General features: G+C 34.7%; 1 protein-coding gene across 1 annotated transcript in view; it reads right to left on the bottom strand.

Annotated features, from left to right (window-relative positions):
- Nucleotides 1–26,331, bottom strand: part of LOC114326342 (cytochrome P450 CYP12A2-like) — a 76,319-nt gene that overhangs the window by 10,762 nt on the left and 39,226 nt on the right. The window contains exon 5 of the mRNA XM_050654216.1: nt 821–983. Within this exon, the coding sequence (XP_050510173.1) occupies nt 821–983 (163 nt within the window). The remainder of the gene's footprint in view (nt 1–820; nt 984–26,331) is intronic.

Here is a 26,331-nt window from a genome sequence, read left to right on the forward strand (position 1 = left end):
GGGTACTCATATTAATGAAAGCTGGAACCCTAGTACAGAAATAAAAAGTAGAGTTGCCAAAGCAAGAACAAGTTTTATGAAATTTAAGAAAATCCTGTGCAGTCATGATCTAAATTTGGAACTTCGCATAAGAATGGTCCGATGTTATATATTCCCAGTACTACTTTACGGGGTTGAAGCATGGACACTGACAGAATCGCTTTTAAAAAACCTAGAAGCATTTGAAATGTGGGTCTACCGCCGTATTCTGAAGATCAGTTGGGTAGAAAGAGTCACAAACGAAAGGGTTTTGCAACGTTTGAATAAAAGTTGCGAAGTAGTGAACACGGTTAAAAGGCGCAAATTGGAATACTTTGGTCATATAATGCGTCACCCAGAAAAATATGACATACTTCACCTTGTCATGCAAGGTAAAATAATGGGAAAAAGAAGTGTGGGCCGCCGTACAACTTCTTGGCTTAAAAACCTACGCCAATGGTTTGGGAAAACTAGCACTGAACTATTTCGTGCGGCTGTAAATAAGACAATGATTGTTAATATGCTGCGCAACATGAGAGCCAACGATCGACAAGCGGTCTCGGCACCTTAAGAAGAAGAAGAAGTATAATTTCAATGGATTGTGCGCTTAGTATTTTCTTTTCCACGGCACTTATAGTATTCATGCTCATTAAAAAAACATTAAATGTATTCTAAATAAACAACTTTTCGACGATTTTATTTGGCAATGGCGCAAAATCACTGATTTTGCGCAAATGCAGATTAAAAGGATGTTTTTTTATGCCAACTCCATTAAATAAGAAAGAATCAAATTTTTACTCACTCAGTTATAAAGTCAAGGTTATCACAATAATCTTTAAGCCTCTTGGAGGGAAGATACTTCCAGTATGGTGGCATTTGTTCTAAATAGAAAGATTGATCGAATAACCTCAATACAGATAGAACGAATTTGGTAGTTTCTGCATCTGCATGTGCATTAAGAGCTCCTAAAAATAATAAATAGCGATATTTATGCATGTTTCATTGATTACCATAAATAACGTTTGATACAGTAAAGCACGACAAGCTAATTGAGATATTAACCAATATTGGAATAAACACCTGTGATTTAAGGATTATTAGTAATCTGTACTGGAATCAAACATCATCTATCCGGACAGAGGCAGGAGAATCCGATGATATCAAAATCAAACGTGGGGTCCGCCAGGGATGTATACTATCACCACGGCTGTTTAACATCTACTGTGGAGAAATATTTCAAGAAGCAGTGGATGATGTTGAAGCCGGAATTCGAATTAACGGAGAATGTATCAATAATATCAGATACGCGGTCGATACGGTGGTATTCGCTGACAGTTCTGAAGCCCTCTAGGATTTAAAGAACAGAATCGCAGAAGTCAGTCAGAGACACGGACTCAGGGCCGTGCCGTGCTATGATGCGGTGAGGCAGTCGCATCAGGCGGCATCACAGGTGGGGCGGCATAATCAGTAAAATCAAAATACAAATTGAACCGTTCAATAATTAAAAAAATATATAGGACCAAGTGTCAACCGAAAGTATTATAAATATTATACACATAATATAACGCTTATCTTTTTCTATAAGTTCTTTGTTATTCCGACATTGAGGTACACGATTTATGGATTTATGTTTTTACAGCAATGTTTTGTTTAAGTGAAAAAATAAAAAGTTACAGACAATCTTTCTACGACCAAATGAAAATTACTGCAGAAAATCTTGATATAAGTTGATATCTTAAGAGCAAACAGTAGCGATCAACAGGTAGCAAAAAACGCGTTCCAAGATTGTGGCTCTAATTTTGAATATTTTGTCGAGATATTTGGCACACATATTCGTAATAATATAATAAATAATGGCGGTACACAGCCCGATTTCAGAAACACGTTAGTACGTGGAAATTACTCTATAACTAAATAAAATATTGAAAAAAGGAGCCTGTACCGCCATTAAGAAAGACAAAAAATACACTTTCTTCAAATAAACTTTTTTATCACGTGCCTAGATTTTGTGTCACATTGGAACTACTAAAAATCGATTTTTTTATAACAAGAAATCGAACGTCGCTGACTTAACAACATTTCGCGCCTATGTGTATAAAAATTATTGTTTTTGATAGTATAAACGTCACTGTCAGTGTCGAATTACCGACGCACTGTTGCCTCAATTTTGAAAGTTCCCAGAACTTTCGCAATCTTGGATCACGTTTGTTGCTACCTGTTGATCGCTAATGTGTGCTCTTAATATAAGTTGATTACAAAAAGTCTGTGGATGAGCTCTTAACAGTGGAAGATTAATTCAAAATATATTTTTTCATCTATATTTTTTCATCTATATTTTAGGCATTGTCATTAATTCTTTGATTGATCAATTTTCGTTTCTAGTAATTCTAAAAATTTAAAATTTTTATATGATAATTTTAAGTTGAGGGAAATAAATGATAAAACAGTAGAAATATAGCGTATGAATCTTCATTCAATACTTTCAATAGAAAAAGATAAAGAATCGGATATAGAGGCTATATTATAGGCGGATATATCTTCTAAAAGAATTTCGTGATATATCCCAAATGATGCCAAACCTCCATGAAATCTTTAGGGGTTTTGAACTATTTGTGCCAAAATAACCTAATTTCTTTATACCTAAATGTAGTTGTATCACTAAGAATTTTATTAACACCCTGTCTCAGTAGCTAGTGCGGAAAGAAGTTTTTCAAAATTAAAAACTATTTACGAAGCTCCAGAAGACAAACAAAACTTAAAAAAGTTAGCACTCATTTCAATAGAGTCTACCCACTAGCTGCTACTTTAGACTACACCAATCTGATTGACGAATTTGGCAAAATTAAAGTCAGAAGAGTAACAGTGTAATTTTTGTAAATATTATTTTTCATTTAGTTTAAAGTATGCTTTGTTTTTAAAATAAGTTTTCGTTCATTTTGTGTAGTTTCATTAGTAAAAATAAAAGTTAAGTTTCAATAATATTTAATGGCGTAGTCGCAACATTTCGGTCCCAATGCTTTTTAAATGCATTCATTTTTTTTAATCCTGAGAAAAGTAATATATATTTTTGAAAAATTTAAACGCAGATTGAAAAAATACATTGTTACCGAGGGCCGAAAGTCCCTTAAAATAAATAAACAGTTTCTTTTGAATGAGATATTTGAGAATAAAAATAACACTAAATTTTCTTTTTTTTTTCATCACTGTAACTTATTAAAATAAACATTATAGAAGTTTTCAAGCCCTCGGTAATAACGGAATATTTCATTCAGTGTTTAAATTTTTCAAAAATATTTATTAGTTTTCTCATGATTCGAAAAAAAAATGAATACATTTAAAAAGCACTGGAGCCGAAATTTTGCACCTAACCCCTTAAGGGGCGGCATTCCGAAGACTTGCATCATATTGAAAAGATGTACCGCACGGCTCTGCACGGACTTTCACTAAACACTAAAAAAAGAAAATGTAGGAAGCGTTCAAAAAAATTGATCCTGAAGCAGGAAAAAAGGGGGCTTAAAATAAACGAAGCAAACACGACCGTCAAAAGAACACCTGACAATGAAAATTATATCACAATAGATATAACGTAGATATACAAGGTATCCGGAAAAGATTGGTCATAAATTATACCACAGATTCTGAGGTCAAAAATATGTGGATTGAACCTCACTTACCTATATACAATAGTGCACACAAAAAAGTTACAACCCTTTGAAGTTACAAAATGAAAATCGATTTTTTTTCATATATCGAAAACTCTTAGATATTTTTTATTGAAAATGAACATGTGGCATTCTTATGGCAGCAACATCTTAAAATAAAATTAAAGTGAAATTTGTACACCCCATAAAAATTTTATGGGAGTTTTGTTCCTTTAAGCCCCCCCAAACTTTTGTGTGCGTTCCAATTAAATTATTATTGTGGCACCATTAGTTAAACACAATGTTTTTAAAACTTTTTTGCCTCTTAGTACTTTTTCGTTAAGCCAGTGTTTATCGACATATTTTGAATATTTGTCGAATCCACCACATATTTGTATATGGTTAAGTACGATTATAGAGACCTGTTAATAATCTGAAAATTTATTTATAATTTACATTTTTAGGTATATTTTGAAAAAGAAGCCACATCTCGATAAAAGGTGACTTGTCAAAAAAATACTAAGAGGCAAAAAAGTTTTAAAAACACTATGTTTAGCTAATGGTACCACAATAATAGTTTAATTGGAACGTACACAAACATTTGGGGGGTTTAAAGGAACAAAATCCCCATAAATTTTTTATGTAAATATATTAAAAAAGAAGCCACATCTCGATAAAAACTGGCTTATCGAAAAAATACCAAGAGGCAAAAAAGTTTTAAAAACGTTGTGTTTAACTAATGGTACCACAATAATGAATTAATTGGAACGTATGCAAAAGTATGGGGGGGGATTAAGGGCACAAAACCCCCACAAAATTTTTATGGGGTGGACAAACTTCACTATAATTTTGTTTTAAGATGTTCCTGCCATAATAATGATACATGTCGATTTTCATTAAAAAATCTCTAATATATACTTTTAGATATATTGAAAAAATTCGATTTTCATTTTGTAACTTCAAAGGGCTGTAACTTTTTTTATGAGCACATTTGTACTAAGGTAAGTTAGGTTCAATCAAACTATTTTTGACCCCAGAATGTGTGGTATAATTTATGACCAATCTTTTCGGAACACCCTGTATAACGACAACTATAGTATTGAACGTGTAGATGCCTTCACATATCTGGGCACAGGTCACAGAGATCAATCAGAAGAATTCCGTAAGTAGCGAAATTAATGCACGTACTTCCAGCGGGAATCGTACATAGGTACTATGCTAATAAAAGATTGATGACATAGAAATTATTAGACAAAACAACCAAAATGACTATCTACAGAACATTGATTAAACCCGCAGGAACCTGTGGTTGTGAAAAATGGGTAATGACGAAAAATGATGAAGCCTAACCCAGGACATTCGAGAGAAAAATACTGAGAAAAGTATATGGCCCGGTGCAAGAGGATGACGGTACATGGAAAATCAGGAGAAACAAAGGCTGTTATGGCTGGGATATGTGCAGAGACAAGACGATGCAAAAACACAAAGCAAATATTACAATGGAAGCCGATAGGAACGCGAAAAAAAGGAAGGCCAGAATGAGATGGTTGGATGACGTGGAAGACGACCTGAAACCATGGACATAAGAGTGGAGAAGAAGGGCACAAGAGAGATCTGAATGAAAAGATATAGCCAGACAAGCAAAGACCCGTCCAGGGTTATGATGCCAAAAGAAGAAGATAAGTTCATGTGTAGTGAGAACTGCATTGGTGAATATATTGTAACAAAAGATTACTTTTGACCGACCCTCGTATAACAGGTCCCATCTCCACACACGCAGATCCACATCGATCTTTCTAGATAAGACGCGATGTGGCGGGGCGGAAGACGAGCAATTCTCCGAATGTCGCGACAATAACTAGAGATAAGCTGGTGTTTATATATAGTCCATTCTTTCACGGTTTTTCCTCTAAATTTTAAAGAACCGCTTGGATTGACATGAAATTTGGCATACGTATAGCTTACATGTCAAAGAAAAAAAGTGATATTGTGCCGATGTGTGCTTTTGCCCTGGGGGTGACTTTCACCCCCTCTTGGGGGTGAAAAAATATATGTCCAAAATAAGTCCGGAAATGGGTAAACTAACTAATTTTAAGTAACATTTGTTCTATAGAGCTTTTTCGCCAAGTCAACACTTTTCGAGTTATTTGCGAGTGAATATGTTCATTTTTCAACAAAATAACCACATTTTTAGACGGTTTTTCGCAAATAACTCAAAAAGTAAGTATTTTGTCGAAAAAAACGTTCATAGCAAAAATATAGCCTATAAAAAAGTAAAAAAAATGGTTTACACGTTAGGTCTCTGGATCTCGTAGAACCAGAGTTATAGCCAATGAAAAATAGATTCATATTCACCAAATTTCTAATAGAATATTTCGACGTGAAATATCCAAAAAATTAAGCACTTTTTGGGAAAAACCCATTAAAATTTTTTTAAAGTGTTTAAAAAAAGATTTATTTCTGTTTTTACAAAAAGTTTCTAGCATTAAATTTAAGCAAGTTACGCTCAAAATAAAGCTGGTCCCTTTCGTTTTTGCAAAAAAAAATCGGGAAGACCACCCCCTAATTAGCAACTTAAATGAAATTAATCGTTACCGCTCCACAAATTATTTTACTTATGTTGTGTTGTAGCACTTAGAAATAAGGGGGAAGATAAAAGCTTGGAAAATTTAGATACTGCTTAAATACAAAAGGGTCGAGAAAACTAGGGGATATTTCTAAAAACTACTTTGCTACGGCGGCTCGTGTTTTGGTTGGAGAGCTAAGGTTGTGAGTTCGTTAAGAAGAAGTTAGGGATTAGGGAATATTTACTACTATCAAAAATTTAAACAAGGGTACTTACAGATATCCTGGGGTGTTAAATATAAATCCTGGCTATATTTTGTTAGGGCGCCTTACCAGGAGTTTTACTTTCTATGATCATCCAACATCTTAAAATTTGACTCTAAAAAGCTTTTAAAGTTTGTGGTTAAAATCTTGCCAATAGGTTAGCGGTAAATAAACAGGACAAAATACACAGTTATGGCATTTATTGAAAAATTATTCCTTGACATAACAAAACTTTCAGATTACATAAAAGATTACCTGTAAAAAAAATACATCTACTTTTCTGAACATAGGTTATGGTGCACCAAAAGATAAACAATAATATTATTGCATTGAGGATTTGATATCTGACTTAATTATGACTTGTATAACTGACTGACTGACCTAATTATGACATATATTATAGCATTTGCATTAAAACAAAAATTTATATTCATTCAGGGAACAATGTTTACATTAAAGAATTACTGACTACTCCTCGTAGTACTTAATTATTGAAAATAACAACAACTATGTCACCTGTCAAATATCATTCCGTAAATCTTTTATTTTTAACTATTTCAAAAGGTTTCAAAAAGGATTTTAACATTAACTTACAATTATGTCTTTACAATAATATTTTAATGATGGAAGCAAAATTATTCTTTGTTCTGTTCAACAATTTACTTTTTCATCTTTGTATTTTAAGTTCCAAAAAGATTTATTTTTTTTATGTTGAAAGAAATTAACGTTATTAGTTTGCAGTGGTGTCATGGCAAAATTAGCAGTGCCGGAACGCACTGCTAATTTTTGTTTACAAAACCTAAATTCTCTATTTATTTATTTTTTCTTTTCTTAACCAGTGTGGGAACGGCGTTCCCACGCGTTCCCACACCATGACACCACTGTTAGTTTGAGAATTTTATAATTATTAAAAGTCACTATACCTTAAAATTCAAAACTTCACCATTGTGAAACTTGACATGACACTTGACAGCACGTACGTAGTTCATACGTCACTCGAAGGGGAAAATGTCAATGGAAAATTACTGATTGCACCATATACCATTATACCATGAAAATACCATAAAACAAAAGAAATTTGCTTATTTACCTCGGGAAATAGGTTTTCTAATCCAGGAGACGGGAGGCTTGGGTTTAATTCATCACTACGATATTAGTACTATGCCGGCTTTCATAAATACATACGCAGTATTTTTACAAAGCGTATATTACACTTTTACCATCAAAAAAGGAACTGCTACACCATCAAACTGATGGTACACCTACTTAACAACAACACAGAAGAACTTTGATAGATCCCATTTACTTGGAAATTCTTTTTGCGTCACAAAAAAGCCGGTAACTCACTATCGATGTTTACTGATTCACTACCATTGTAAGAATGCCTGCTTTCTTCTCCGTCTCCTGCCAAAATTCCTTGATCCTGTCACTACGCAATTTCCGGCTTCCGTTCTTCAGAGCCAATTACGAGCTTCGATCTTTGTACCAAATTCAAACAAACCAATCAAATTGATTTTCAACATTTATTCTAGAAAGTTCATCAACGCATTAGAACTGTACTTTTGTCAAAACTTCTTACAAATTCTGTTTTTGCGTCTCAAATAAACAGGAATCTTGTAACACATTGAAATGTTGCGGAATACTTCGTAGATGTATACAGGTGCGGTTTTAGAAAATTCCTTGCAATCTGAATTTAAGTAAAAAACTGAATAAAAAAATTTGGACTTCTTAGAGAGGGATTGTAAAATCTATACAAATCTAAAGATCATATTTTCACTGGTTTTTTAAACGCTACACAGCCTCCTCCGAAAAGAGAAAGCTCGGATAGCTATCCAGTTTTCGATAAACCAAACAAAAATCAACCATGACTCCTTGAGTGAGGCTAAACAATCACATCAAAAATTTTTTTAGATGATGGCTAGTGGGGATCAAATTAAACAAACAAACGTTAGGGATTGGGCTAGCGTACCATCGATCGCCAGACTCTTTAAAGTCGAGTAGACTTAAATGTGTAATGACTCTAAAATGAACTGTAGGTGACAAGAGTTTCTGTGCCTTGGGAAAGAAACTAAACTTGTGCCCTGTGTGGACCTCGCTGACATCCACAGCAGTAACACAAGTGACATACCAGGGCAGACACAGCCTTGTCACCTCGTTGCCTAACCGCGAGCGGTTCTCAAAAACTAAACAAATCATTTGAGCTCTAGGCTCAGCAGATAGGCATCTGCCTAAACTCCACTAAACGCCTAGCGAGTTTCAGGGAATTTTGTTGGCAACGGTTCAGCAAAAATGAGGATTTAGAATCTCCATTCTAAATACCTCAATGAGACAACGTAATCTTAACATTTGTCTCAAGTCGAGATCGGTAACTTTATGTTAAACGTCTCACAGGGAATATACTCACTTCAACAACTAGACTAAAATAAAAGAAGACTAACAAAGGGGGATACAACAACAACAAGGGCCAAATCACAACAAATTCATACAAGGGGGTATACGACAACAACAGGGACCAAAAGACGACATACCAAAATCAAAGAGAATATCAACTTCTTATCAAGACTAAGGGAACTGAAGAACAATACAGGGGGAACATGGAATAGGGGATCAGGACTAAGGGGATGACATATTATCTTCATCACATACAAAAGGTTTTAAGTCTTTAACATGCCATTTACCAAGATCAGAACCATTTAAATCAGATAGACGATACACCACTGGTGACAACTTTTCACGGACTGTAGCTTCAATGTACCTCGGTGCTAGTTTAGACATAAACTTGTTAGCAGCATTAGACAGGACTTTATTCCTTTTCCATACTCTATCTCCTACTTGGAATTGGACTTCTCTTCTTCGTAAGTTGTAACTTCTAGCGTTACGTTCATATCCTTTTCGAAGATTAGCCCTGACCTTTTCGAAGACTTGACTTAATCCTTTTACTTCTGAAGCATACATATCACGGTTACCAGGAATAATTTCTAGATCTTGCTTCCGTTGATCGTTTTGATCAACACCATAGTAGTTTCCACTCAGGGGAACATGACGGCCATAATTAAGGAAAGCTGGGGTGTATCCAGTTACTTCGTGCTTTGCGGTATTAATAGCTTGTCTGATCTTTGCTAAATTCTTGTCCCAGTCTACGTGGTCTTTTATATACATACGGATTGCTGTTCCAATGGTTTTATTATTTCTCTCCACAAAATTACATTGTGGTGCATACACGGGGCTAAACCATACTTTCTGAACATTATACCTACTACAGAGATTAATTAGAAGAGGGTTGTTCAGATTTGAGGCATTATCACAAATCACATACTGGGGAACACCAAACATCAGGAAGACATTATCTTCCAAAAATTCAGTAATACTCTTAGCCGTAGCCTTCCTCAAAGGATGGACTAAGGTATATTTACTAAACCAATCAGCAACCACTAATAACCATGTATAACCTTTTTTAGAACGAACAAAGGGACCTATCAGATCAATGGCAACTATTTGCCAGGGGAATTGGGCTTCTCTCTGCTTACCCATTTTACCTAAAGGAGCATGATTTGGTGTTTTCTGAGCACCACAAACTTTACATGATCTGACAAACTTAAGCACATCACAACGCATTTTGGGCCAATAGTACCTTTCTTGAATACGGGACAAAGTTTTATAGAATCCAAAGTGAGCACACGTAGGTGGCTCATGACAAGATTGCATTACTTCTAATCTTTGGGGTTTGGGAACTAAAATTTTCCATTCAATATCATTAGTCTTGAAAGAATTGGGGGATGGGGCATACTTGTAAATGAAATCATTTTCCACTTTCCATTGTGGAAAATCACCAGGGGAACGGAGTATCTTTGATCTTAAATCATCGAACCAAGGGTCTATTCTGTCAAGATCTATTTCTAGATAATCAACTTTTTGGGCATCTTTGGGTGTATCATTGGTATGAGCTCGAGATAAAGCATCAGGGACTAAATGGGATGTTCCTTTTCTATGAATCAAATCGAAGGTATGTTGTCTTAGGCGCATAGCCCACCTGGCTAATTTGCCTGTAGGATTGGACAGTTTATTCAACCAGAGAAGTGAATGGTGGTCAGTAATGACCGAAAACTTAACTCCTTCAATATAACCTCGAAATTTCTCGATAGCGAAGATCACTGCGAGACATTCTCGCTCTGTAACTGAATAATTTCTTTCAGCTCGGGAAAGGGACCTACTTGCATAAGCTATAACTTTTTCTTCACCATCAATAGTTTGAGTCAAGACACCACCAAGACCAGTGTCAGATGCATCACATTGCACAACAAAGGGAAGTTCGAAATTGGGTTGGGCTAAGATAGGGGCAGAAATTAGGAGTTCTTTAATTTTCAAAAAAGCTTTTTCAGCTTCACTAGTCCAAACTACTGGTTGTTTTTTCTTTCTATGACCTTTAAGGAGGTCATTAATAGGGGAGGCTAAACTGGAAAAATCTCTAATGAAACGACGATACCAGGAACACATACCTATAAATCTTTTAATTTCAGTAGAATTAGATGGCCTGGGATAATTAACCATAGCTAAGATTTTTTCAGGATCTGCTTTAAGGGAATTGTTACCAACTACATAACCAAGATACTTCAATTCAGATTTAAAAAAATCACACTTATCGATGTTAATGGTCAAGTTTGCTTCTTTCAGTTTATCTCTTATAATTTTCAACAATCGGATATGTTCTTCAAAAGATGGGGTACACACTATGATGTCATCTAAATAACAGAATATATAGGGTTCAAATTCAGGGCCAAAGATAGCATCAACTAATCTTTGTTGAATCTGTGCACTATTACACAAACCAAAAGGAACAGAAGTGAATTGAAAGGAACCTCTACCAGAAACATTAAAGGCTGTCTTTTTCCTAGAGTCAGGATGCAGCGGGATTTGCCAAAAAGCTTTTCTTAAGTCAATGGAACTAATGCATTTAGCTCCTCTAAGTAACGAAAGAATTCTGTCTATTTGGGGCAAAGGATATGTATCATGAACAGTGACTTCATTTAATGAACGACCATCAAAACAGAACCTATATTCACCTGACTTTTTCTTGACTAATAATACAGGACTTGACCATGGGGATTGGGCTGGTTCGATTACTCCTAATCGTAACATATCGTCTAACTCTTCATGTAGTATTTTATTCATGTATGGGGATAAAGGATATTGTCTTTTCTTAAATGGCTTTGCATCACCAGTGTCAATAACCATTTCAATTTTATTGGTTCTTCCAATGTAGTTGGAACTAGAAATTTCCTCAAAAGAAGCGACTGTGGAATCTACTAAATTTTTTTCAGTGGGGGAAAATGAGTCTACAGAATACAAAGTTTCTGTTTTCTCTTCCTTTTGGGAAGAATGCCATGTTCCATCTCTAAAATTCAAGAACACTGAAAATTTATGCATAAAGTTACTTCCCAAAATAAAACTATGGGGAACGGAGGGTACGACAAGAAATTTCACTACTTGGGAAACACCATCAGCCTCAATTGGAAGATCAATAGTACCAACAACTGATTTTTGAGAACCATCTGCTAAGCAGACGTGTTTACAGGGAGTAGAATTATATTTAATTCCTTGGGAATCCAAAAATTTAACTCCAGCGGCACCTACTACGGATGTGGTGCAACCACTGTCTAAGAGGGCGACAAAGTTTTTAGAAAAGATAGAAATACTAACATGAGGACGACTGTCACAACCTTTCTTTTCAAAAAGAGGGTTAAGTATGTTTTGGGGGAATTTGTCGGGCTTAACTCTATATGGAGTGCAACTGCCGACTGGCTGCACACTACCTAGTTTTTTTGACACATACAGGAGGACGTTCTCACTCCTTTATTACCACAACGAGAACAAGACATTTCTCTGTTTGTACAATTGCGAGAAATGTGGTTGGGCTTACCACAAGTAAAACAAAAAATAATTTTTCTAGGGTTGTCATGTGTTTGGTAGGGTTGTGGAGGGGGTTGCATTGAATGAGGTTGATAGGAAGAAGACTGATTTCCATACGGTCGATAGGGAGGGGATTGCATCAACGGAGGTGGATAAGAAGACTGATTTCTGTGGGGTGGATAAGAAGAAGAAGACTGATGTCTTTCTGGTGGATAAGAAGAAGAAGACTGATGTCTTTCATCAGTATCTACTGGAGGATTGGGTCTCTCATTTCTCTGCGTAGACTTGGATTTCTTAAAGGGACGATCTTGCTTTTCTCGTTTGTCTCCTTTGGGGTTATCAGGCTTGTCTTGTTTATCAAGTACCTGAAGCTTCTCTTGGGGTTTTTCTGAATCCTCTAATGAAATACCAGCAAGACCTTTTGTAGTTTGAAGCAGGGGCAAAACATTTTGCTCCAAACGTTTAACAGTTATGACTAACATTTCGACAGTGGGAAAATCTTGAAGGGCTACGAGTGGAATATAATCCACCAAAATATTTTTTCTTAAAATCTTTACTCGTTGGGCTTCAGATGGGTACTCTTCTAAACGTTTAAAGAGATTCTCCATGATTGCGGAATAAATAGTGATTGACTCAGACTTTTTTTGTTTTCGACCTTTAATTTCATCAAGGAGATTATCATTATAATCTGGGGGTAGGAAAGCAGTTTTGAGAAGGGTTACCAACTCATTCCAACTGTTAACTGTATTTCCAACACTCCTATACCAAATAGCAGCGTTTCCGTCGAATAACTCAAAAGCTGATCTAAACAGGACATCATCAGAAATATTTCTGGATCTAGCAGAATCTCTTACTTTTTCTAAAAATGTGGGAAGGGCTTTACTCTCACCATTAAATTTGATATTTAAATCAGAAACTCTAACAGGAGTTGAAATTTGTATAATAGGGGCTGAAACTGAACTAATAGGGGCAACGGGGACTGAAGTTGTACCACTAGTCGATGGGACGGACACATTGTCAGATGTCTCTTCCTTTTCTAAGACATCTCCAGTCAACATCAATAAATCCATCTTATAGTTGTCAATAACTTCTTTTATAGCTTCTTCTACATTATCAGGGAAATTTTCCAATCTGAAATCCAGATGACTGGACCTTGTTTTGAAACGAGCAAAGTCAGCCTTTGATGACTGTGCACTCATTGCCCGCGCAATACTTTGCAAATCTGCTAATATTGACTGGATTGTAGGTAACTCTTGATCAGGATCGACTACATTTTTAGTCAAATTAATGGAAGATGAGATGGTCTCTTTACTTAACTGACCTCTCAACAACTTACGTTTTTCTTCAACAGTCCTATTTTGGACATTAAAACCTCTTATGAAAAGTTCATAAGATAACTCATCGGTTTTCAGATCATTAACTTGGGTAGACTTCATTTTTAAAACTGGGGTGAAAACAACACACAGGGGAAAGACCAAAGGGAATAGTAGAAAGTATGACTTTCGGACAAAAAACCGTTTCTATTTATCAAACGAACACAAACCTCACTTGCACTCTCACGCAGCCAGATCCTAACCTCACTGACTTTGTTGCAACTTCTGCTCTTGGTCTGCAATCACTCAATAAACAAAAGAGGGGTCAATAAACTATTGGTCAAAAAATTCACACTCCACCACTGACACGGACTAACAGGGAATAACACAAGGGTACACAAAACAAACAGGAAACAACAGACTCAAATATTTTCAGACAAAACAGGGATAGACAAACACAAATAATATTGAAACTTGCTTCTCGAATGAGCTTACACGGGATAACACCAACAACGGTTCTTGTTCCGATAACTATTGGGAGCGTTCCTAGACAACTAAGCACACTTCCTTTATCACGAGTATTACACTTGTGATCTATTCTGGTACAAGAAGGGAAAGACAAATAGTAATTGGACTGACTAACTACTTTACTTCACGGATACACTCAAACTACTTCACAGGCAGACTCCAACTAACCTTTGGTATCTTTATGACACTGACAAAGCTAGATTAGTTGAGAAAAAAATAATGGGACAACTAGACAACATTGGGAGTAAAAACTCAAACGGAAACTACACAGACTATACACATATACTCAAATGACGAACAAAAAAAATCACAAAAACAAGTTATTCTGTAAAAAATTGTTAATCAATTATGAATAAATGCACAAATACAACTAAAATGTTATACTTTATCAATAGTTTCAATATTGGAATGTTCAACGCTACTTATATAGACTACTTGTCTATACAATCAATACTTTTTTAAAAAAAATTTAAATATTGCTTTCACCATGGGTACTGTATTAACATCTACTATAAGTACATACATAAAAACAATGTTAATACACTACTATGAGTACATATTTACACATCCTATTGAAAATTTTATACCACTTCGTAACGTTCTAAAAAAATGTAGGGGCTCTTGGGCTAAACTATGTTGCGATACTGGTTGTGATAGTAGAATCGGTCTCAAATCTGGGGCAAGGAGAGGAAATTAAGTTGAAAAACAGTTGGGACTAACTAAAAAAATGTAAACTGCTTGGGAACAACTTAACGATATGACTGGGGGGTGAAAAGAGACTGGCCTCACGTCTGAGGGTGCTATTTTGTAGCGCACAACTGGACACTGAAAGAGGCAGAAAAATGAATCGGCCCCACGTTGGGCGCCATTTTGTAGCACTTAGAAATAAGGGGGAAGATAAAAGCTTGGAAAATTTAGATACTGCTTAAATACAAAAGGGTCGAGAAAACTAGGGGATATTTCTAAAAACTACTTTGCTACGGCGGCTCGTGTTTTGGTTGGAGAGCTAAGGTTGTGAGTTCGTTAAGAAGAAGTTAGGGATTAGGGAATATTTACTACTATCAAAAATTTAAACAAGGGTACTTACAGATATCCTGGGGTGTTAAATATAAATCCTGGCTATATTTTGTTAGGGCGCCTTACCAGGAGTTTTACTTTCTATGATCATCCAACATCTTAAAATTTGACTCTAAAAAGCTTTTAAAGTTTGTGGTTAAAATCTTGCCAATAGGTTAGCGGTAAATAAACAGGACAAAATACACAGTTATGGCATTTATTGAAAAATTATTCCTTGACATAACAAAACTTTCAGATTACATAAAAGATTACCTGTAAAAAAAATACATCTACTTTTCTGAACATAGGTTATGGTGCACCAAAAGATAAACAATAATATTATTGCATTGAGGATTTGATATCTGACTTAATTATGACTTGTATAACTGACTGACTGACCTAATTATGACATATATTATAGCATTTGCATTAAAACAAAAATTTATATTCATTCAGGGAACAATGTTTACATTAAAGAATTACTGACTACTCCTCGTAGTACTTAATTATTGAAAATAACAACAACTATGTCACCTGTCAAATATCATTCCGTAAATCTTTTATTTTTAACTATTTCAAAAGGTTTCAAAAAGGATTTTAACATTAACTTACAATTATGTCTTTACAATAATATTTTAATGATGGAAGCAAAATTATTCTTTGTTCTGTTCAACAATTTACTTTTTCATCTTTGTATTTTAAGTTCCAAAAAGATTTATTTTTTTTATGTTGAAAGAAATTAACGTTATTAGTTTGAGAATTTTATAATTATTAAAAGTCACTATACCTTAAAATTCAAAACTTCACCATTGTGAAACTTGACATGACACTTGACAGCACGTACGTAGTTCATACGTCACTCGAAGGGGAAAATGTCAATGGAAAATTACTGATTGCACCATATACCATTATACCATGAAAATACCATAAAACAAAAGAAATTTGCTTATTTACCTCGGGAAATAGGTTTTCTAATCCAGGAGACGGGAGGCTTGGGTTTAATTCATCACTACGATATTAGTACTATGCCGGCTTTCATAAATACATACGCAGTATTTTTACAAAGCGTATATTACACTTTTACCATCAAAAAAGGAACTGCTACACCATCAAACTGATGGTACACCTACTTAACAACAACACAGAAGAACTTTGATAGATCCCATTTACTTGGAAATTCTTTTTGCGTCACAAAAAAGCCGGTAACTCACTATCGATGTTTACTGATTCACTACCATTGTAAGAATGCCTGCTTTCTTCTCCGTCTCCTGCCAAAATTCCTTGATCCTGTCACTACGCAATTTCCGGCTTCCGTTCTTCAGAGCCAATTACGAGCTTCGATCTTTGTACCAAATTCAAACAAACCAATCAAATTGATTTTCAACATTTATTCTAGAAAGTTCATCAACGCATTAGAACTGTACTTTTGTCAAAACTTCTTACAAATTCTGTTTTTGCGTCTCAAATAAACAGGAATCTTGTAACACATTGAAATGTTGCGGAATACTTCGTAGATGTATACAGGTGCGGTTTTAGAAAATTCCTTGCAATCTGAATTTAAGTAAAAAACTGAATAAAAAAATTTGGACTTCTTAGAGAGGGATTGTAAAATCTATACAAATCTAAAGATCATATTTTCACTGGTTTTTTAAACGCTACAGTGTTTATATGATCTGTAAGTTTCATCGCTTTAATGTACTTATTTTTGAAAAAATTTGGTTTCAAAGTAAAATTTTTAAAAATTAAAATTTTTAAAAATATGCTTTTTTTCAAAATAACTTAAAAATTGTTAGAGATACCAAAAATCTCGAAAAACAAAAAAAGTCAGATTTGCTTTTCTGAATATCACGTATTTTTTTGTTTTTCTGTTAAGACAAAAATTGATTGAGATTTGGTGTTTCTAAATTTGCATACATTCGTGATCAGTGACTCGTTCAACCCCTTTTAACTACAGCCCTTTCAATAATAAGGACTTTGAACCGATGAAACTTACAGATCGTATAAACAATGTATATGGGCCGGCGTAGCCGAGTGGTAGTGTGCTAGGCTAGCGTGCCGGTGGTCCGGAGTTCAAATCCTACCGCCGGCAAGAACAACTAGATATTTTTAAAATGTTTATAGGCCCCAGGTCGACTCAGCCTGAATAAAATGAGTACCTTGGGTAAAACCAGGGGTAATAATAGGCGGTTGAAGCGTAGCACTGGCCCTGTTACCTTCCTTGTATACCGTAGGCCCTCGATATAGCAGACTACCCTGCTATACTCCCAAAGCCACGTGAGCGGTATAAAACGGGAGACTATTATTATTATAAACAATATATACACGAGTCAAGAAACTTGTGAAGTCGTAACGATTAAGTTCATTTAAGATACTAATTAGGGGGTGATTTTCTCGATTTTTTTACCAAAACCAAAAGGGACTAACTTTATTTTGAGCGTAACTTGTTTAATTTTGATGCTAGAATTTTTTTTTATAAAACAAAAATGAAGCTTTTTTTTTAAACACTTTAAATAAGTTGTAATGAGTTTTCCCCGAAATATGCTTTATTTTTGGTTATTTCACGTTAAAGTATTCCATTTGGAATTTGACGAATATGAACCTATTTTTCATTAGCTATAAATCTGCTTCTACTAGGTGTAGAGACGTGATATATACACCATTTTTTAAAATTTTTTACAGGATATATTTTTGCTAAGAATGTTTTTTCGACAAAATACTTACTATTTGAGTTATTTCCGAAAAACCGTCTAAAAGCGTGGTTATTTTGTTGAAAAAATGAACATATTCACTGCCAAATAACTCGAAACGTATTGACTTAGTGAAAAAATTCTATAGAACAAAAGTTACTTAAAATTAGCCAGTTTATCCATTTCCTTACTTTCTTTGGACGAATATTTTTTCAACCCCAAGAGGGGGTGAAAACCACCCCCAGGGCAAAAGCACATATCGGCACAATATCATTTTTTTTCTTTGACTATGTGTATGCCAAATTTCATGTCAATCCAAGCGGTTCTTTAAAATTAGAGGTTTTGCAATATTTTACCGTTAAAGAACGGACTAATAGGAGCGAATTTTGTAAATAGAGTTTAGTTTTAAGCTAGAGTCTGTAGACAATAAATTCGTCTGTAACTTGTATAAATAAATTCGTATAAACGAACCAAGAGTATCATTTTAACCGTAAGCACTCGACAATATATACCTATAAGTATACCTATGCAGGCCCGGATTAAGAATCTTGAGGCCCCTAGGCAACCCAAGCTATGAGGCCCCTTAAGGCCTCTACCTTCTCCCTACAAAACCACCTCGGTTAACCCCTCTATCTCCATCCTCCATCTGCAGTTTTAAGTTCAATCTCTTCTCTCTGCAATGATATACTGACAGCGTTGATGAGTTCTAAAATTGTTACCCAAAACTCATTCATTACGAATGTTTCTTTTTTTGACTTTTCTTTCAACAAACACTTAGCCTCTTAAACTGTTTCATCCTTTTGATTAGTGTTTCAGCAAGAGAATCCACAGCAGATTTAAATACGTTGTAACCTTTAGACAAAGCTCTTGTTGCGTCAGCCCTGCACTCCATCTAATGCTACTTGCTCTTTTAATGACTAGATCATGGCGAATGGGATCGCTTTGTGAAATTTCAGTTAAGCGTTTGATCGTAACTTTCCAACAGTTGATCGAAAAAAAGTTGTATACGGACTGAACAAACCCAAAATACAATATTTCTCCAATGCAACTTTCAACAGCTCTTCAGCAGCTACTCCAAGTAAATTAAGTGAGTGTGCGGCAAAAGAAATGTAAATTGCAAGTTGGTTAATCTTAGATAAATAAGCCTGGATACGATTGTATTTTCCTGACTTGTTTGCTGAATGATTGTCCCCTGATATCGTTTACATCAATGCCACAGTCGTTTAAAATGATTAAAACAGCAAAAGAAAGATTTTCTCCAGTATGGCTACTAATGGGTATGAATGTGAGAAAACCCTAATACACTTTACCATCAGCTGGATTTACATATCTTAATAAATAGTCAACTGGTCAATATGATCTAAAGTTGGTATTGAATCGATACTTATTTTTCACTCTAATGGCATATAAAACAACATAATGCTATTCTACATCCCACCAGAATGAAAACAATGGGAACCTTCTCTGGTTACACCTCCGAGGCTTCTACAATTTGCAAGTCATACGGATGCTGAGACTAAGGAAGATGAGGGAATTCTACAATTTGCAATTCACGTCACATCTGCTCAGCGCGGTAAAGTTCCAACGAGAATGGTTCCCTTCATACTCCACACAGAGTAAATGTAAATGAAAAATGAATAACCATTTTCAATTTCGTTGCAAAACGAAAATACAGCCGAACCATATTCTAGTCCAATCAGAGAGTGCTGCAAGCACCTCTACCGGTTTCGAAACTTATTAGTCTCTCATCAGGAGGCACATATGCTGCTCTCCCTGATCCAACCAAAACAAACCCCAGCGTGCAGTCCCGGATTGCAACGAACGAAATGGCATGGATGCCCTAGCGGCAACTGCTAGAAAAAGACTAAGTTTTCACTCTAATGGCATATAAAACAACATAATGCTATTCTACATCCCACCAGAATGAAAACAATGGGAACCTTCTCTGGTTACAGCAATGGGAACCTTCTCAGCATCCGTATGACTTGCAAATTGTAGAAGCCTCGGAGGTGTAACCAGAGAAGGTTCCCATTGTTTTCATTCTGGTGGGATGTAGAATAGCATTATGTTGTTTTATATGCCATTAGAGTGAAAACTTAGTCTTTTTCTAGCAGTTGCCGCTAGGGCATCCATGCCATTTCGTTAGTTGCAATCCGGGACTGCACGCTGGGGTTTGTTTTGGTTGGATCAGGGAGAGCAGCATATGTGCCTCCTGATGAGAGACTAATAAGTTTCGAAACCGGTAGAGGTGCTTGCAGCACTCTCTGATTGGACTAGAATATGGTTCGGCTGTATTTTCGTTTTGCAACGAAATTGAAAATGGTTATTCATTTTTCGATACTTATTTCTTTAACAATTGTATACAAAACGTGTTTTCTCATTACTTCGATTATTTCTTCCCAGATCTTTAAAGATAAGTGAGAAGGCTTTCCAGTGCCCTTATTGTCATACTTAGCTAAATGAGAGCTTAAAGAAGATCGTACCCTGCAAGTAGCTCTAAAATGCCTAAGTAGTTCCCATTATTTTGTGAACGAAGGATCTCTATAACACTTCTAAACGCTAATCCGAGAGAAGCTAGAAACAACCACAGATACTCCTCTTTTCAGTACTTAAATCCAGTAACCTCATTCTTGATTAAATTAAATCTCTCTGTCAATTCGATCATGAAGGCGCTACCTGTCGATGAGTGTTCGCCATGTTCGCCAAAAGGAATACATGGAAAGCAGTAAACATTTCCATTTGAGGGAGAGTATGCTAGTCAATCTCTTTTAATTTTTGTTACACTCATATATTTTCAAAAAACATAGATTGTGTGAAAAATCTTGTAATGCCTTCAAAATTTCTGTTTGATGCTGAAAAACTTCCATCAAGATTTTTTACATTCTGAAGAATCTTTCCCAATCAAAAATTTCCATATTTCTTCAGTTAGGTATTCCAGAATCCTATGTTGTTTCCGAATTCTGAGCCCAATTTACCTTTAACTTCAATTTCTAACTTAGTTTCGGTTTCTGGTTCTTTTCTTGAACTGGAATATAACTGTCATTGTATGTTTTTTCATCTTCTTCACTTACGGAAGCTATGTTTCCTTCAACTATTTCTATTTCATCACGTGCATTTTCATTGGTTGCAGCTTCACTAGCTGTTGATTACCGTGTGAAACCGAGTTTATGGTATTGCGCGTTATTTGAATTTTTCGACATAATATATGATTTATAGTTCGTATTTAATTCTAATTATTATTTTTTCGAACAATAGTACATTGTTTACCGGGTAGGAAAAGCTTAACATTCCTGGACGACTGTGAAGATTGCTAAGTCGAGGCGCAAGCCGAGACTTAGCAACACAGAGTCCAGGAATGTGGCTTTTCCTACGAGGTAAACATACTATTTTTCCGCAAATCGTTTAAAATTCGACAGATATTGATTGATTTAAAAAAAAAACGCGATAATTTTATTCCCAAATAAATGGTGCTTTGAAATTCCTAATAAAATTACTTGGGTTACTATGGAAACGTATTGAGGTTGAATTGTCAAACTTGACGCTTATAAATTTAATTGCTGGTGTTCTCGAAAGTAAAATGATAAGTGATGATGAAATTTCCATTCCTGGGACTCCTCCAGAGCTGGTTGAGGCAGTGAATACTGCTTCATTAGAATTATTGCCAAAGAAATCAAGAGAAAAGTACGAAAATGCATACAGACGTTTTATGGATTATCGCATGAGTAAAAATACGAGTTCTTTCTCAGAAAATGTTGTAATGGCATACTTCCTAGACCTTTGTTTAAAGATGAAATCTTCAACATTATGGGCCAATTATTCAATGCTGAAGTCAACCCTTGCACTTAAACACAATGTAGATATATCTACATACTCAAAACTTCGTTCTTTATTGAAACGGCAAGCTCAAGGTTATAGGGCAAAGAAATCTAAGATTTTAACGAAGGAAGAAATTGAAAAATTTATCCAGGAAGCTCCAGATAAAGAAAATTTAATGATTAAGGTAATTTACAAGGTTTTAATAGCAATGTGTTTTCTATCATTTATGTAGAACACTAACAACTGTACGGAAATATCATTTCCTTACAGTAAGGAAATGACATTTCCTTACAGTAAGGAAGTCCTGACTTTTTCTTCAAGAAATTTTGACAGGAATGTCAAAATTTCCTGGCGATTTGCGGAAAAGTAAGTTATCAATCCCGTAGTCATACAACTCCAAAGAAAAAAAAAAAAAAAAAAAGAATGTGTGTGTACTTTGTACGCACGTAAGAAGTTATACTTCTATTATATGATTTCTTAAAGATAAATATACTTTAAACAGTTTGTTTTAATTTGTTTTTAAACACCAAACTAATTTTGTGCTTACCGCTTTCAAAAAAATAAAAAAAAGTATAGGATTGCACTGGATTCGAACTCACGACCTCTCGATCTCTGGCCGAATTAGTCGAGGCATTGAAGCACAAAAAAGGCCTTACTCTCGATTTTTGGCGCAGTAAGACGGATTTTAATGCAGTTTGGTGCGTTGGATTCGTGAGAATGCCAGGAAATTTTGTGAACTATTGTAATCTGAAATTGCATTTGTGCATAAGAAATCTGAAATTGCATTTGTGCATAAGAAATATTCATTTCAAAAGTGCATTTTGAAATAGGCAATTATTATAAATTTGCAACCCGGTAAATAGTTGGGCAACATCCCGATTAATTATTTTAATTATTTTTAATTATTTTTAATCATTTATAAGTCCATATAATAATAGTCTAAGATGTCAATAACCATTAATAATAAACAAAAAAAATTTCCTTATGTGGGAATCGAACCAAGTACTAACGGGTCGGTAGCTAAATACACATACCGCTAATCTACGCAGACACTTGCTAGACAACGGCGATATTAGGTATAAACAAAACAAATTGGTAAGTAAAAATTGTAAAGAAAATTACTACATACTTAAATGTATTATAAAATTAATATATTCCTAAATTTTAGAAGAAACATTCGTAAATAGGTATTATTAATATCTATTAATGTTACTAAATGAAATATAAATATTTTGACGTTTCACAATTTGACAATTCACTTTTAACTGCAGTGCCTTAAAATTTTTAAAGCACCGGTGCTTTAAAGTAGCATTTTTAACGCTCCTATGGAGTGCTATAAATTGCATTTTTAACACGTTTGTAGATAAATATATTTAAAAACACTAATATATTCTTTCCACACCTTTTCTGGACTGATAAATACATAAATTAAAACATTTAGTAACGAACTCCATACTGCCTGTGTGAGCAGATTACTAAAATTTCACCCTCAATGAAATCGCGCCTAAAGAAGTATAACTTCAAAAAGGCAGTACAACTATTAACTAACCTTTGTTGTTTCTCTTCCCACAAATTTTAACACGCAACAACCATACATTACATAACCAAACCGTCAACCGTCCACACCACAGCTGTGCTACAGCTGCCATATTGGATAATTTTTGACATGTCATTTGAACATCCAATCAGAACAAAGTTATAATGCGCATGCGCCCGGATCATAGGTTTTAACATATAAAATTCACCCTCATATCGCGCATAAAGAAGTATAACTTCAAAAAGTTATCAATCGAAGTGGCACAGAAAACGACAATAAATATCTTTCCCACACCACCAGATTAACAACATGTGGAATACTTTCTTTGGTTACACCTCCTGAGATTTTCAAAATTTATAAATCATGCAGGATGCTGAGGAAATTAAAATGAGAGAATTTTAAATAATTCACAACTCATCTGCTCAGCGTGGTAAAAGTTCCAACAAGAAAGATTCCTTATTACTCCTACAAAAGAGTAAATGAATTAAAAATGTATAAACATTTTCAATTTTTTTGCAACACAAAAATGCAGCAGCTGCATAATGCTCTGGTTAAATTATTTTTTCGGTTTGGGCCCTACGAGGCCCCCTTTGGGGCCGAGGCCCCTAGTCAACTGCCTACTTTGCCTAATGGTTAATCCGGCACTCTATGTATAAAGAAGAGTCAGGAAAAGAAGATGAAGCTGAAAATGTTATGGTGAATGCTGGGTAAGAATAGAAGAGACAGAATAAGGAGCGATGGAAGGAGAGGTACAGGATAATAGGGAACTTGCATAAAATTTTAAATTCGAAAAAAATGGTATAAATCACAACAGAACATAATTTAGAACTTGTATCAAAGATAAAAAAAGTTTTGTTTGTCTTGAGTTTGGCCCCTAAAGACGACTAAAAATTCAACTTATACCAGCCACCCCAAAACGCGTCGTGACGTCACAGGGTTGTATGTTTACATTCTACACCAATTATTGTATATATAATTTTAAATAAGACATTATAAACGTCAGTAGAAAATACAGTTATGTGAAGTTACAAATGTTTTTGATCGTTTGAACTATTCATAGAAAATTTGTACTTTTACAAAATGGTTTTATTTTCAATAGTAAACCTTCTTTCCTTTCCTTCAAAAACTGTATCAAACTGCAATCTCAACAAACTGGTATATTTTATTACAATGACATACGATAAGTGTCATTATAATATTGTCCTTTTCATGAGCATTTTTCAGTGCGTAACAAATGATAGGAAAAAGGGTAAGTCCGTGATAATACACATTTATGACATTTATTCTAACATGACATTTTAGTTAAATCTGACAGTTGTCACATTTTATTTTCAATTTGGAATAAAAACAAATCAAATGTGTTTCTTGCATTTATAAAATGGTATTTTCTTTGATTTGTATAGTCTTATAAATTATACAGATTATATTTGTAATATTATTATCTAATTAAAAAAAATATTTTTTTTATTATGACGCCATCTATCGACAACTAGAATAACTAGAATAAATGTTATAAATGTCACCGACGAAATATAATCACCGACGTGCGTTTTTTTCTGTCACATACAATTTAATGTGTTAGAAAGAAATCGAAAAACTGTGACGCACTGAAAGATGATCATGAGAAAAAGAATATAAATATTTTTCCTTTATTCCCCGACGACGATCTGGCTAAATACCCAAGTAGGTGGAGGCCAATAAACTAAAGAAGAAGAAGGAGAATATACGTAAATATAACCGTAAACTGAACCACATAGTCAAACTCTGTGACGTCACGGGTCGTTTGAACTATTTTAAGATAAAGAAGACTTTAAATTTGTACTTCTAAGTTATTATGAGTTTTTGAAGCGTGAAATTTTGGAAATCTCATTTTTATACAAAACTGAACATTATTATGTAATAAAAAAAATGTGCAAGTTCCTTATTGAGGAAAAGATGAAAGGACTGTTTTGTAGGAGAATTGAGAGAGTAAAGTTTAGGTGAAGAAGACATGATGGACAGAAATGCGTGGCGAAGAAGAGTAAGGAACAGCCACACATAAAAAAGGAAAAGTTGAGAAGAAGAAGAAGATATAAGAGGCCCAACTGAGATAGTATGGATACATGAATAGAATGAATCAATAAAATCCAGTTAAACAAGTACGAGAAGCGAGAAGCCAAATTAAGAGACCGAGGGGCAGGCCAATGAAGACAAAGGACGATAATATAACCTCTATCCTAGAGACACGAGGAATAGCAAAGAACAAGCAAGAAACCACGCAAGGAATAAGAGGCAATGGAGAAAACATGTGCATGCAATTAACTAAATACATTATACCCGACATCTTAGGGTAAACGGGTTTAGGATTATGTATGTACCGGGTGTCCCAATAAGAATGGCGTTCGGCCATATCTCAGGAACCGTTTATAGTACAGCTTTGGGAAAAAAATTTTTATAACAAAATTTGCCTCGAGAAAAGCCTGGAAATTATTTTCATAATTGTAAGTCCACCGCTAGAGGGCGTAATTAAATATCAAAAATTAAAAAATCGAAATTTTACAAAATTTGCCCAATGAAAGGACACTGGAAATCCGATTAGCGTATTCTCCATACAATTCTGCGCATATTTTATTTCACAAGTTTAAGTCTACCTGTGCAAATAAGAGGTGGGGGTGAGTGGGAACATTGTTATGAAAAAATCGCTGTAAGTCCGGTTCTGCTTAATCGATTATTGCAACCTTGGTCTTGTTGAAAACAGCTCTTTTTCGTCAATGTAATAGTTCTATTTGGAAACAGCCTATTACGTAATATGCCGGTTAGGAGGCGCTATTCATTTTCTTTTTAGAAATCTAGTTTTCTTTGGAAAATATTAAATACAATTATGTATTTTTTTCCTGTATTACAAAATTAGACCAAATTAGCAACAGAATACCGAAAACCTCATGTCTATACCTTTTTTCTATCTCGAGATATCTTAAGAAACGTGTAAATTTTAAACATAACTGTTGCTGTCATATAAG

This window comes from Diabrotica virgifera, chromosome 6 (assembly GCF_917563875.1).
Source record: "Diabrotica virgifera virgifera chromosome 6, PGI_DIABVI_V3a".
NCBI lineage: Eukaryota > Metazoa > Arthropoda > Insecta > Coleoptera > Chrysomelidae > Diabrotica > Diabrotica virgifera.